Source organism: Salmo salar, chromosome 19, assembly GCF_965601325.2.
Source record: "Salmo salar chromosome 19, fSalSal1, whole genome shotgun sequence".
NCBI classification, from domain to species: domain Eukaryota; kingdom Metazoa; phylum Chordata; class Actinopteri; order Salmoniformes; family Salmonidae; genus Salmo; species Salmo salar.
This window is the reverse complement of record NC_138309.1, coordinates 75,743,752-75,759,428: the sequence shown is the minus strand read 5'-3', so window position 1 is coordinate 75,759,428 and position 15,677 is coordinate 75,743,752. Positions and strand designations below refer to the sequence as shown.

At 44.8% G+C, this 15,677-nt stretch overlaps 1 protein-coding gene across 2 annotated transcripts; it reads left to right on the top strand.

The window, feature by feature from the left end:
- Positions 1 to 246: 246 nt before the first annotated feature.
- On the top strand, positions 247 to 15,598 carry LOC106579549 (alanine aminotransferase 2-like). Of its 2 annotated transcripts, none has more exons than XM_014159562.3 (12): positions 247 to 392; positions 2,951 to 3,133; positions 11,344 to 11,433; positions 11,544 to 11,652; positions 11,747 to 11,880; positions 12,196 to 12,439; positions 12,532 to 12,611; positions 12,731 to 12,867; positions 13,028 to 13,202; positions 13,336 to 13,491; positions 13,640 to 13,752; positions 13,947 to 15,598. In XM_014159562.3, the coding sequence occupies exons 2-12, from the start codon at positions 3,002 to 3,004 to the stop codon at positions 14,035 to 14,037; spliced, it is 1,461 nt and encodes a 486-aa protein (XP_014015037.1). In that variant the 5' UTR covers positions 247 to 392; positions 2,951 to 3,001; the 3' UTR covers positions 14,038 to 15,598. The 2 variants fall into 2 exon arrangements, with proteins under 2 accessions (XP_014015037.1, XP_014015036.1); XM_014159561.3 differs by lacking the exon at positions 247 to 392 and adding an exon at positions 2,519 to 2,658.
- The last annotated feature ends 79 nt before the right edge of the window (positions 15,599 to 15,677 follow it).

The following is a 15,677-nucleotide window of genomic DNA, read 5'->3' as shown; positions in this document are numbered from 1 at the left end:
AGTTGACACAGTGAATGGGCATATAATAAGACATTGAAAACTGAGCACAGAACAGTCCAAACTGTGGCTGATGGTTTTGAAATACAGCCCAGTTAATCCACTCTCATGCGGGTCAAAGGCCAGGTAGAGTGGTTCTTATTTCGGTCCTCAGTTTTAACAGCCGCTGTTCTTGAATAGGCCAGAATCGGTCACTGGGGGCGGGGAAAAGATGTGACATCACAGACTAAGACCAGGTCTGTCCTATGTCCTGGTTGGCAGGGTAAGGTGGGGACAGAACGACCAAAGACAGACAGACTGACTGACTGGGATATACAGAGAACCCTTGTGCTTTTACTGACCACTGATTGACCATTGGCTCGTGGCTACATCCACAGAGAGGATACAGTTCTTTGGTGAGTATTGAGTTGTTTACTGTGATTTAATTGTAGGAGTGAAGGTCTCATAGGAAAGGCATGGACTAGACTGAAGGGTTACAGAGGTTATGCAGTGTGCTGTCATGTCCCTGGTCAGGCCAGAGCACTGTTAGGCATGCTGAAAATGTCTGATTTCAGCTAACCAACACATGTAACACAGGGCAACAGAGGACTGGGCCTGTAACTTCTGTAAACATAATTGTTATAAAGGATATGCCTTATTTATACCAGAGTACCAGTGGAATAATCTATGTAATAATTATGTAGCATGTAAATACACACAGTTACCCTGGAGTAGTAACTATGCAATGTTAGCCCTTTCGGTGCTACATTTTTCTTAGGACTGTTTAAATCAAACGCGTTTGACGATCAGTCAAATATTTTCAGAGGAGCATTGTACTACTGACGTGTGACCTGAATAATTGCAAACTTGTCATAATCCTCAGTGTTTCTCACATGTGTTATTTAGGACAAGGATGAGTCAGGTTAGGATGTTGATATTGAAGGGAATGGTTTGATATTGATGTGTGCAGGGGGGTGGGTGAGAGTGTTGTCGTGGTACTAAAGGTGAAGAACATACGCATATCCAGGTACTTTCCGCAGGGCCTGGAGTTGTAGGCAAACTCATGGAAAACAGAAAGGAAAACGCTGCACACTGTTGCTCATGCTCCCAGGTGATATTTCTTTACAACAACATTTCAACCCCTAGGTTTTCATCAGGCATCTATATCCCAGGTGAGGGTGGAAGGTCCTATATATAGGGGCAGTACTCAGTGACATCACTTCTTGAAATAGGATGTAAAAAATGTATAACAGTTTCACAATAAACATGCAATGTATCACAATATATGATCATACACAGGGAATGTGATCAATAATTACAGTAATATGGATACACATACAATATTCAATTAGGATGGGGAAAAAAACACAATTCTGACATTGAAACTATAAAAACTGTAAAAAAAATAATAAAATAAATAAATAATTGGGACATGACCCTGGGGTGGGTGTGTGGCATGCATTGTGTGTACATTTGGCCAGGCAGTAAGAGTAACACTACACCCCTGGGTGGGAAGAGGACTGGGATGTCCCAGTTGAAAGCACACAGTGTGCTGTGCCACAGAGGAATTTGTAGCCCTTTCGGTGCTGTGCAATTCTGGAAAGCAATGTAAAGGACAAAAATAGAATGTCTGCCAACACTCCTCTCCCTTTTCAGTCTCCATGGCAATAATATTCATCCTTCAATGAAATTGTAATGTTTTTAACCTTTGAGCATTGAAAATCCCTTCCCTAAAGGTTTTGTTATAATCTATAATTATCTTTTACAAATAATTTGTGTCACAAGTGTTCTTTAAATCCACCCCAGCTATTTGTTCAGAGTATTCCGGCCTATGTAAGTACCTAGCTACTTAGAAAACAACAGCCCCAGAATTCCCATGTGAATCAATTTCTAGAATTTGAATAGTATGAAAACTGGTTGAGTTTGAACACTTCTCTGTCCATCATCTCAGACACCCAGAACCAAATCCCACATGCATTCGTCTGTTACGAGAGACCATCATTTAGGGTCAGGGAAGTAAATAACAGATTAAGAATTAAAAGGGCATATTTATAATCAATGGAGAAAAGTTTATATTTTGTTTACTGATTGACAGTCGAACTAACCACATGAGACATTTATAAGTTTGATTCTTTAAGAATCAATTGCTATATCATTCATTGAAAAGTACAGGAATGGATTTAGGCCTACAAATCCCAGATTGACCATTGTTCACATATTTTTTCTCTCACAGGCCTCATGCTCAGAAGCCAGCTAAAGTGAAGAAGGGCTAGAATGGAATAAATAGAAAGGTATCAAACATATGGAAACCACATGTTTGACTCAGCTCCATTTATACCATTCCAGCCATTACAATGAGCCCGTCCTGGTGGCTTCGCCTCTCCCTGTCTGGTATTAAATAACACAAGTCTAAACGAGGCGTGAAAACCTCCTTATAAAAACATTGACTGTTGTAGCCCAAACGGCCGCCAGAAAGCGCTAATATTCCATAAACCACGTACAATGAACAATAGCGCCATCGCCCGGCATGTTGGGCAATGACCGTTAGAGGGGGGAGTTTGTCTCTGACTGTAGCCATCCATAATCTTTGTGTGGCCGAAAAGTTGTTTGAGCAAATCGCAGCCTGTTGAAGACCTGGATCTGACTAAACGACAGCTTGGGCGCGCGTTTTGGGTGGTTATGGTGAGACATGATAACAAAACTGTTTTGAATCCAGCTTATGCCACTGAAAGAAAGTTTGACAAATAGTGTAAAGGATTTAACGCCGGTCCTTTGACTTGCGCACACATGTATGTAGTGTGTCTTCTCCAGTGCAACAATGTTCGGATACCGCGCGCGTGCGCTTTGTTACAACAATAATACTGGCTTTGGCAAGTACTGTACATGCTCATGTGGTGTGCATTGGTGGTTTCACACTTCAAACTAACCAACCACTCTTCGTTCTTTCTCCTCTGCGTTCTCTCAAATTTCACAGAATATTTCGTGGGCTATCAACGGAACAGAGTTTGAGCTCCAGAAACCGAACATGACTGAAAATGGCCTTGGGCACCGGGTGCTTAACATGGACACCATGAACCCGAATGTAAAGCGGGTTGAGTATGCTGTCCGTGGTCCAATCGTGCAACGCGCAGTGCAGATTGAAAAGGAGCTCAAAGAGGTACAGTAAGTGTGTACTGTTGGACAGAGATCGAGATTTGCAATAACACATAACTTCACTGCATTGGTCATTCATTGGTCCTGATGCTGATTTCACAATCGAAGTTTTTGAGCATGTGGCTGGCCTTTTTCTTGAGAAAGAGGACAGCCCCGGTGACATGGAGCAAATTACAGCTGTCAGTGGGAAGTTGCCCATTAACCAACCTAATGTAGCAGGTGTAAAATAAACTTTGCCGTAAACCATGATCGACTGCGATGAGTAAAGATTAAAAGTTAAAACCCACTGGGTTCCTCAGAAGCGTCACTTACACGCTGAATGAGTTGGGACAGGCTATGTCAGACTTTCAGTCAACCTATTTACTAACTTTTAATGCATTGAGTGTGCACAAACACTGTCAAACAGTATAGAGCTGTGTGATGATAGTGCACTTTGGTGACATTGGTGATCCTATGATAAGTGCCATTCTTTCCTTAGAGAACACACAAGTATGCAAAGGATACTGATCTTTATGAGGGACTGCCCTGAAACTAATTCTCACTCTTTTGGAGAAGCTGACCCTGAACCACAACATTGTTTTAAAGGCAGTAGTCTCCTAAAGCAGTGGTTTCCAACCTTTTTCTGGTACTGTACCACCAACTGATTTTTGCTTTGCCTGGAGAATCACTGAAGTATGAGTGATGATTGGCTGAGAGAAATTGATGATAAAAAGATTGTGGTACTGTTTTTTTTTGGACTTCATTGCTGCTTTTGACATTATCGACCATAGTCTGCTGCTGGAAAAACGTATGTGTAATAGCTTTACTGTAGTAGCTATATTGTGGATAAAGAGTTACCGGTCTAACAGAACACAGAGGGTGTTCTTTAATGGAAGCCTCTCCAATATAATCCAGGTAGAATCAGGAATTCCCCAGGGCAGTTTTCTAGGACCCTTACTTTTTACAATCTTTACTAATTACATTTGAGTAAAGCCAGTGTATCTATGTATGCGGATGACTCAACACTACACATGTCAGCTACTACAGTGAGTGAAATCAATGCAACACTTAACAAAGAGCTGCAGTTAGTTTCAGAATGGGTGGCAAGGAATAAGTTAGTCCTAAATATAACAAAAAACTAAAAGCATTGTATTTGGGACAAATCATTCACTAAACCACAAACCTCAACTAAATCTTGTAATAAATAATGTGGAAATTGAGCAAGTTGAGGTGACTAAACTGCTTGGAGTAACCCTGGAATGTAAACTGTCATGGTCAAACATGTTGATACAACAGTAGCTAAGATGGGGGAGAAGTCTGTCCATAATTAAAGTGCTGCTCTGCCTTTTTAACAACACTATCAACAAGGCAGGTCCTACAGGCCCTAGTTTTGTCGCACCTGGACTACTGTTCAATTGTGTGGTAAGGTGCCACAAAGAGGGACCTCGGAAAATTACAATTGGCTCAGAACAGGGCAGCACGGCTGGCCCTTAAATGTACACAGAGAGCTAACATTAATATTAGTGGAGGAGAGATTGACTTCATCACCACTTGTTTTTGTAAGAAGTGTTGACATGCTGACTGCACTGAGGTGTCTGTTTTAAACTACTAGCACACAGCTCGACACGAATGCATACCCCACAAGACATGCCACCAGAGGTCTCTTCACAGTCCCCAAATCAAGAACAGACTATGGGAGGTGCACAGTACTACATAGAGCCATGACTACATGGAACTCTATTCCAAATCAGGTAACTGATGCAAGCAGTAGAATCTTATTTTAAAAAACAGATTAAAAAATACACCTTATGGAACAGCGGGGACTGTGAAGAGATACACAGACGTACACACGGATGTTATATTGTAGATATGTGGCAGTAGAGTAGTGGCCTGAGGGAACACACTTAATGTGTTGTGAAAAGTGTTATGAAATGTAATGTCATGTAATACTTTAAATTGTATATAGTTGCCTTAATGTTGCTGGACCCAAGGAAGAGTAGCTGCTGCCTTGGCAGGAACTAATGGACCCCAGGAAGAGTAGCTGCTGCCTTGGCAGGAACTAATGGACCCCAGGAAGAGTAGCTGCTGCCTTGGCAGGAACTAATGGGGATCCTTAATAAATACAAATACCCCTGAAGTACCCCCTCATGTACATTTTACCAGAAGGTCTATTGTCTCAAAGTCTTTTCAAGTACCTTCCTGGATAGGTCATGTACCCCCTGGGGTCTTAGTTGTTAACTCCTGAGGTGGGGATGGTTACCAAACCAAAGTGGATTGATTCAGAGTACAATTGAGTATACTCCACCCTCCCTCTCTTTTGTCTGTGAATTGGCTCCTTCACTTGGGCTAGTCTGAAGCCATGTGGAGCAGTTCACTGGGCACTGTGCCAACAGCTAAACCCTGTGAGCAGGTTCTGATTGTGACATCGCTGCCCCTATGCTTCTTAGATTGGACTAAGGTCAGTCTGGTTTGAAGTGGAATGGCTGATACATTCACCCCAGACTGGTCAGTCATTTATTCCTAGGCTGCATCCAAAGACTGGCATACAGGGAATGGGTTTTGAATTTTATAGCCGACTTTCCAGTTACTTTTTCCAGAAAAAAAATGCAAATTTCATAAATCTGAAGTATTAAGTCAATATAATTGGGCCAATTTGTTTTGGTCAGTGCTATCCGGAATCCTTGGGACATTCCTACCTTAACCCTTACTGAACCTTAACCCCTACCATTACCCTAACCCTTACCGAACCTTAACCCCTACCATTACCCTAACCCTCCTACCGAACCTTAACCCCTACCATTACCCTTACCGAACCTTAACCCCTACCATTACCCTTACCATTACCCTAACCCTTACCGAACCTTAACCCCTACCATTACCCTAACCCTTACCGAACCTTAACCCCTACCATTACCCTAACCCTTACCGAACCTTAACCCCTACCATTACCCTAACCCTTACCGAACCTTAACCCCTACCATTACCCTTACCGAACCTTAACCCCTACCATTACCCTTACCGAACCTTAACCCCTACCATTACCATTACCCTTACCGAACCTTAACCCCTACCATTACCCTAACCCTTACCGAACCTTAACCCCTACCATTACCCTAACCCTTACCGAACCTTAACCTCTACCATTACCCTAACCCTTACCGAACCTTAACCCCTACCATTACCCTAACCCTTACCGAACCTTAACCCCTACCATTACCCTAACCCTTACCGAACCTTAACCCCTACCATTACCCTAACCCTTACCGAACCTTAACCCCTACCATTACCCTAACCCTTACCGAACCTTAACCCCTACCATTACCCTAACCCTTACCGAACCTTAACCCCTACCATTACCCTAACCCTTACCGAACCTTAACCCCTACCATTACCCTAACCCTTACCGAACCTTAACCCCTACCATTACCCTAACCCTTACCGAACCTTAACCCCTACCATTACCCTAACCCTTACCGAACCTTAACCTCTACCATTACCCTAACCCTTACCGAACCTTAACCCCTACCATTACCCTAACCCTTACCGAACCTTAACCCCTACCATTACCCTAACCCTTACCGAACCTTAACCCCTACCATTACGCTAACCCTTACCGAACCTTAACCCCTACCATTACCCTAACCCTTACCGAACCTTAACCCCTACCATTACCCTAACCCTTACCGAACCTTAACCTCTACCATTACCCTAACCCTTACCGAACCTTAACCTCTACCATTACCCTAACCCTTACCGAACCTTAACCCCTACCATTACCCTAACCCTTACCGAACCGTAACCTCTACCATTACCCTAACCCTTACCATTACGCTAACCCTTACCGAACCTTAACCCCTACCCTTACCGAACCTTAACCTCTACCATTACCCTAACCCTTACTGAACCTTAACCCCTACCATTACCCTAACCCTTACCGAACCTTAACCCCTACCATTACCCTTACCGAACCTTAACCTCTACCATTACCCTAACCCTTACCGAACCTTAACCTCTACCATTACCCTAACCCTTACCGAACCTTAACCTCTACCATTACCCTAACCCTTACCGAACCTTAACCCCTACCATTACCCTAACCCTTACCGAACCTTAACCTCTACCATTACTGAACCTTAACCCCTACCATTACCCTAACCCTTACCGAACCTTAACCCCTACCATTACCCTAACCCTTACCGAACCTTAACCTCTACCATTACCCTAACCCTTACCGAACCTTAACCTCTACCATTACCCTAACCCTTACCGAACCTTAACCCCTACCATTACCCTAACCCTTACCGAACCTTAACCCCTACCATTACCCTAACCCTAACCCTTACCAAACCTTAACCCCTACCATTACCCTAACCGTTACCGAACCTTAACCCCTACCATTACGCTAACCCTTACCGAACCTTAACCCCTACCCTTACCGAACCTTAACCCCTACCATTACCCTTACCGAACCTTAACCCCTACCATTACCCTAACCCTAACCCTTACCGAACCTTAACCCCTACCATTACCCTAACCCTTACCGAACCTTAACCCCTACCATTACCCTAACCCTTACCGAACCTTAACCCCTACCATTACCCTTACCGAACCTTAACCTCTACCATTACCATAACCCTTACCGAACCTTAACCTCTACCATTACCCTAACCCTTACCATTACCCTAACCCTTACCGAACCTTAACCTCTACCATTACCCTAACCCTTACCATTACCCTAACCCTTACCGAACCTTAACCTCTACCATTACCCTAACCCTTACCATTACCCTAACCCTTACCGAACCTTAACCCCTACCATTACCCTAACCCTTACCGAACCTTAACCTCTACCATTACCCTAACCCTTACCGAACCTTAACCCCTACCATTACCCTAACCCTTACCGAACCTTAACCCCTACCATTACCCTAACCCTTACCGAACCTTAACCCCTACCATTACCCTAACCTTTACCGAACCTTAACCCCTACCATTACCCTAACCCTTACCGAACCTTAACCCCTACCATTACGCTAACCCTTACCGAACCTTAACCCCTACCCTTACCGAACCTTAACCTCTACCATTACCCTAACCCTTACCGAACCTTAACCCCTACCATTACCCTAACCCTTACCGAACCTTAACCCCTACCATTACCCTTACCGAACCTTAACCTCTACCATTACCCTAACCCTTACCGAACCTTAACCTCTACCGTTACCCTAACCCTTACCGAACCTTAACCTCTACCATTACCCTAACCCTTACCATTACCCTAACCCTTACCGAACCTTAACCTCTACCATTACCCTAACCCTTACCATTACCCTAACCCTTACCGAACCTTAACCCCTACCATTACCCTAACCCTTACCGAACCTTAACCCCTACCATTACCCTAACCCTAACCCTTACCGAACCTTAACCCCTACCATTACCCTAACCGAACCTTAACCTCTACCATTACCCTAACCCTTACCGAACCTTAACCCCTACCATTACCCTAACCCTTACCGAACCTTAACCCCTACCATTACCCTAACCCTTACCGAACCTTAACCCCTACCATTACCCTAACCCTTACCGAACCTTAACCCCTACCATTACCCTAACCCTTACCGAACCTTAACCTCTACCATTACCCTAACCCTTACCGAACCTTAACCCCTACCATTACCCTAACCCTTACCGAACCTTAACCCCTACCATTACCCTAACCCTTACCGAACCTTAACCATTACCTTAACGATTTTAAATTTCAACTTCAAGGATTCCGAATAGCACAGACCAATTTGTTTTGGGGCTAGCTAGTTGCTATGCCTGTGTGTCTGGTTGGCACAACAAGGGTCTTTTCATGATGGTGATCAATGAGAGTGCTTAGTTTAGCCTCAATGAGGTTTCTATGGCGACCTACCTCCATTCCCAGGCTTTGCTGTGAAGAACTGAAAATAACATTTTATCAAATGCCCTTATCCAGAGTGTCTCACAGCAAGAGCACATAACAAGGGGATTAAAGGACAGCATCCAAATGTCTGGCGCGGGTGTATGCCACTTTTGATACATTTGTCTAAAACTTGCAATTCATGCATTTCACTGATAAAGCTATAGTGAATAGAGTTGTGTCCTGGTCTCAATTGGCCGGTCCAGAGCCCTGTTGTCAGTGCCTGGTGCTGAACAGGAGAACACAGAGCTGACCGGGGGGGGGGGGGGGGCAGTTCTCACACAGTGAACAGCACACTCATTGTTCGACTCAAGCGAGGGATGAGACCAAGAAGGGAAGAGCTTTGCGTCCCTTCTCGGACCTTCCCGGTCAGATCAGACCTGTATGGTAGTTAGAATGAGGTGAATCAGAGTAGGTTAACATAATAGGGATGTTGACTTAGTAAAATGATTCAATGGAAAGAGACCAGAGACAATGAACAGCCAGATAACAGCCTGTTTCTGTTACTTAACTGAAACAATGGAAATGAAAAAAACCTTTTTTTACATACCGTGGTTGCCATAACATTGAAGAACTCCGACGGCGCATGATTAATTCTGAGAATCGCCCCTCACCAAAAGATAACTTTCTATGCTCTGTAGTCTACCCAGGCCCTGAGCTCCCCTCTGTAACCCCTGTGCCAGGCTGACTCTGTGCCAGGCTGACTCTGTGCCAGGCCTAATCTATACAGAACCAGGATGAACCAGTCTGATTTGATTTACATGCAGCCAATGTCAGCTGATCTGAAAGGAATGAACAGCTGATATTTCATCATGCATGTGTCGTGTGTCCCGTTCTAAGAATCCTGAGAAGTGTTTTGGACGTGAAACTCAAGTTATTTAAAGGGCCAATCAATAACAAAAAGTCTGTTTTGGTAAAAAGCTGAGGGATGGGCTTGGAGAATTTTAACCACTCTCAAATGTATAGAAAGAGCTATGGATACAAGGACTAACCGTTGATGATATCAACATTAGTGTTTAACCATGTTTTGAGGCTATACAGTGTTTACATTTACAATGTTTACAAACATTGGAGTAAAACAAGCTTATATTTTGGGTTCTGATGGGGTACAACAGTTGAACTAAGCTCATTAGGCAAGTCCAAAAATGTATGTAGCTGCAGATTTCCCCTTTAAATGATTATTACTGGTGGTTTTGGATTGTGGTTGTGTGGCATTCAGCTCCGGTGTCTTTCTCTGTTTGTAAAATGGAATACTTGCTGTCCCTGCCTGAGCACACTGATGTCCCAGCACTACAAACACAGCTGGGTGTCCCCCTCTCCCTTCCATTTTGATTGGCAGAAATCATGATACGCCCCCTGATATTGACCTACAGGAGGAAAGCAGGAAGGTATCCTGTGGGTTTAGGTTTCAGTTGGGGGAACGGAAAGCCGTGTCATCTACAGTACAGCCCAGGACACATTCCCATACCAAGATGGCTGATGTGAAGACGGAGCACTCAGACAGTAAATGCAGCATAGACGTCACATAGGCTTTCTTTTACCTTTTAATATTAGGTTATGTAGTGTGTAGCTTTGATGACACCTCAGGGTACTACAAAAGTTAAAAGAAAGTTAAACTCCAAATCCCACTAATCCAGATGCTGTACAGTAAAACCATAGGGGGGTGTATTCAGGGGCTTATCACATTACGCTGTTCAATGACTACTAGGTCTACCACATCTACCAGGCTACGCAAAGAACATGTTGTCATTGTCACGTTACACTGTTTCCACTCTAGGTCTTGTCCATCTAGTTTCTTGTATTGGCTACAAGCCTGAATGTTGTTTATCACGTCTTTGCATTGCAGATGATATGCTCCCTGTTGTAAGTATTTTTTTGTACCAGTATCATGGTTTTGAATTAAATTATGATTATAAGAACTGCAGAGGGCTATGGAGTAGGCTTGAGCAGGGACAGAATAACAGGGAGAAAAAAGAGTGGGCGAGAGGCATCGGCACAGCAACAGCCCTATTGTTGACCCAGATCTCTCCTACCCTCCCCAGTCTACACACAGTGGGAGTATCACAGCTGTCTCCAGTCCCTCTCTTTAACATGCTGTTGGCTTCCGGGATTATACAAAGTCCAATGGTTGACTAGGCAGGGATTTTAAACCAAGGTTAGAGTTGTCATACTCATAGAGGTTGGCGCGTAAGTATTACTATTGGGGAATGTCATGCACTAAATTTGACTGTTGATTAATTTTCCCTATAACCATATCTGTGTAATAACTGCAACTCTGTCTGTTTCTGCAGGGGGTTGAGAAGCCTTTTACAGAGGTCATCAAGGCCAACATTGGTGATGCGCATGCCATGGGCCAGAAACCAATCACATTTCTCCGACAGGTCTGTTAATTGTTGTTCTAAAGCTGTGGTGTATTTTATATGGAAGTGTCCCATTATTATTATAGATGACTATTTACTATACATTACTACAACTTCTCTGTTCCCATCAGGTTGTAGCGCTCTGCGCCTACCCAGATCTCCTAGAAGACGACAAGTTTCCAGAGGACGCTAAAAATAGAGCACGGCGCATCCTTCAGGCCTGTGGAGGGGGAAGTATAGGTGAAATAACTCTTACTGTAGGCAGGCAGTGTGTAAAAAAAACTTTAAAAAAACACAGTTTGTTAAATATCCATTGAACTTTTATCTATTTCAGGTGCATACAGTGTTAGTCCAGGCATTGAGATCGTACGACAGGATGTGGCTAAATACATTGAGAAGCGGGACGGTGGCATCCCCAGTAACTCTGACAGCATCTACCTCTCCACCGGGGCCAGTGATGCCATAGTGGTAAGACTGATGATGGCAGTAGTACTGAGTTCTTGACTTGTGCTCGCGTGACTAAAATGCTGATTACAACGAACTCTTTTAACTATTTACTGGATCAGTAGATCATCTCTCAATGCTGAATCGGATCTTACGGGACATGACTCTCCCCTTCCGTCCCTTCTATCTATCTATCTATCTATCTATCTATCTATCTATCTATCTATCTATCTATCTATCTATCTATCTATCTATCTATCTATCTATCTATCTATCTATCTATCTATCTATCTATCTATCTATCTATCTATCTATCTATCTATCTATCTATCTATCTAGACCATGCTAAAGTTGTTGACGTCAGGCGAGGGGAAGAACCGTACAGGGGTGATGATCTCCATCCCTCAGTACCCCCTCTACTCTGCTGCTCTGGCTGAGCTGGCGGCTGTCCAGATCAGCTACTACCTGGACGAGGACAAGTGCTGGAGCCTGGACATCGGTGAGCTAAGGAGGGCTGTGAAGGCAGCCAGGGAGCACTGTAATCCCCGCGCCCTCTGCATTATCAACCCTGGCAACCCCACAGGTATGTGGACACAAGTTTAGGGATCTGAGTCTTATTTTTAGACCATCTCTGTTCTGTTTAGAGAACTCTTGTGTCACCCTTCACTGTGATAGGTCAGGTCCAGAGCAGGCAGTGCATTGAAGATGTGATCCGATTCGCTGCTGAGGAGCGCCTTTTCCTGATGGCTGATGAGGTAATTTAGTAATACTACAATCTCTTCTGCCTGATCTTACCCTTTCTCCCCCTTCTCTAAGGTTTGTCTTCCAGACAAGATATTCAATACGTATCACTTCCTCCCTCTCTGGATACCAGGTGTACCAGGATAACGTGTACGCGGAGGGTTGCCAGTTCCACTCCTTTAAGAAGGTTCTGTTTGAGATGGGACCAGAGTACTCCAGTGTTGTGGAGCTGGCCTCCTTCCACTCCACCTCCAAATGCTTCATGGGAGAGTAAGTCTGTAGCTACACACCACGTATTCTCACAGATGGTGACTGACATAACTTGGCTCTACTAGGAAAAACGAACTTGACACGTCGTACGGTATGTGAATTAAGTATGCCAGTTACTGTACCATATCAATGTGTGTGTGTGTGTGTTCCTGTCGTACAGGTGTGGTTTCAGAGGAGGGTACATGGAGGTGGTTAACATGGACCCTGAGGTGAAGTTGCAGCTGACTAAGCTGGTGTCTGTGCGACTGTGCCCCCCCATCCCTGGGCAGGCCCTACTGGACATCGTGGTCAATCCCCCTCAGCCTGACGAGCCTTCCTACGCCACCTTCATCAAGGTCAGCATACACATGACGTGGATGTTAAGTTAGGATTCAGTCCTAAATGTCACGTTAATATTATTACAGTGTAACAGGTGCTGTTCAGTAAAAAAATTAGTTTGTATTATCCTGACCTCTGACCTCTTAACAGGAGCGTACTGCCAACCTGGATATCCTGGCTGAGAAGGCCAAGATGACAGAGCAGGTCCTCAACACGGTCCCAGGGATCCACTGTAACCCTGTCCAGGGAGCCATGTACACCTTCCCCCGCCTCTCACTGCCAGAGAAAGCCATCAACGCGGCAAAGGTATGTCTTTCCCTCCCCCTCTTTCACCCTCCCTCTCTGTTAATTGATCTCTCTTTTCCCTGCCTGTTTCTGATGCTCAGTTGTCTGATTCTTCCTATTCCAATCCCTTCTGTGTTGTTGTTATTCATCCTTCTTTACCTCTGTGTAGGAGAAAGGCCAGGCTCCAGACATGTTCTACTGTATGAAGCTGCTGGAGGAGACTGGTATCTGCCTGGTTCCAGGTAGCGGCTTCGGGCAGAGAGATGGAACCTACCATTTCAGGTTAGACTGGTCGCCTATCTAGCCTGGGTACCAGTCTGTTTAGCTATCATTCCACTCCTTGTCATGTCAAATATGTTTTCATGGCAAAGAGTGGAATGATAGCTAAACAGACTGGTACCCTGCCCCCAGTGATGTTCATGCGAAGAAAACACCAATTTTTTTCTCTATCACAATCTCTTTCTTTCTCTGTGTAGGATGACCATCTTACCTGCAACTGAAAAGCTGAAGGTTGTATTGGAAAAGATCAGGGAGTTTCATAAGCGGTTCACAGAGGAGTTCTCATAACCCCACTCACCTTCACCTCCCCTCCTCTTCCCATTCTGGTCTGTAACAAAACCCCACCCCTCTTCCCAGTCTGGTCTGGTCTGTAACACAACCCCACCCCTCTTCCCAGTCCAGTCTGGTCTGTAACACCACCCCAACCCTCTTCCCAGTCTGGTCTGTAACAAAACCCCACCCCTCTTCCCAGTCTGGTCTGGTCTGTAACAAAACCCCACCCCTCTTCCCAGTCTGGTCTGGTCTGTAACACAACCCCACCCCTCTTCCCAGTCCGGTCTGGTCTGTAACACCACCCCTCTTCCCAGTCTGGTCTGGTCTGTAACACCACCCCACCCCCCTTCCCAGTCTGGTCTGGTCTGTAACAAAACCCCACCCCTCTTCCCAGTCTAGTCTGGTCTGTAACACCACCCCACCCCTCTTCCCAGTCCGGTCTGGTCTGTAACAAAACCTCACCCCTCTTCCCAGTCTGGTCTGTAACACCACCCCACCCCTCTTCCCAGTCTGGTCTGGTCTGTAACAAAACCCCACCCCTCTTCCCAGTCCGGTCTGGTCTGTAACACAACCCCACCCCTCTTCCCAGTCCGGTCCGGTCTGTAACACAACCCCACCCCTCTTCCCAGTCCGGTCTGTAATAAAACCCCACCCCTCTTCCCAGTCTGGTCTGGTCTGTAACAAAACCCCACCCCTCTTCCCAGTCCGGTCTGGTCTGTAACAAAACCCCACCCCTCTTCCCAGTCCGGTCTGTAACAAAACCCCACCCCTCTTCCCAGTCCGGTCTGGTCTGTAACAAAACCCCACCCCTCTTCCCAGTCTGGTCTGGTCTGTAACACAACCCCACCCCTCTTCCCAGTCCGGTCCGGTCTGTAACACAACCCCACCCCTCTTCCCAGTCCGGTCTGTAACACAACCCCACCCCTCTTTCCAGTCCGGTCTGTAACACAACCCCACCCCTCTTTCCAGTCCGGTCTGTAACACAACCCCACCCCTCTTTCCAGTCCAGTCTGTAACAAAACCTCACCTTCCTCCTCAGAAACTGGATGGAGAGATGGTGAAAATATCTAACTGAAAGAGTGCCAGTGTGTTACCAACACACCTCCTGTTTGAGACTCTCCCCTCTAGTGTCTGAGACTTGACATTAAAAGAGGAACAATGTGTTAAGAAACTGCACTTTTTAGCATGGTACCTGGCACGCTGTTCTGTTTCAGCTCATTGTTTAAATTGTGTCAGACAGCATCTGCACAGTGTACATATGTGATAATGTTTGTCATTTTCAGTTCATGACTATAACTGATTTTGTAAGTTGAGGGTTTTACTTGTTCTGCCAATTATTTTACAGCCTATCTAGTTTTACAGGTTATACAGCTACATTATGATCAGTCGTACTAATATCAGTAAATAGTTGGCAGTGGTGTGCTTTTCTTGCATGCCAGAGGGATCTTCTGTTGAAAAGGATACTGTGAACTACTGTGTGTACGATGAACAGTCTGAATGTAGTTACAGTATTTAATAACTATGTTGATTTTATATTGAATTGTAAAAATATAAATTAAAGTGTCATTTCTATGTCTTGGTTTGCTCATGCCTTGTCTGTGCACCAGACCAGTGTGGGAAGCTGAACGTACTTCTACAAAAAAAAAGGAGATCTT

Bases quoted from the DNA above. Each gene is read 5' to 3' on its own strand.
- LOC106579549 (XM_014159561.3), top strand. The intron at 12,612-12,730 runs GTAATTTAGTAA...TCTGGATACCAG, and splicing joins TTTTCCTGATGGCTGATGAG to GTGTACCAGGATAACGTGTA. The intron at 12,868-13,027 runs GTAAGTCTGTAG...CCTGTCGTACAG, and splicing joins TCCAAATGCTTCATGGGAGA to GTGTGGTTTCAGAGGAGGGT.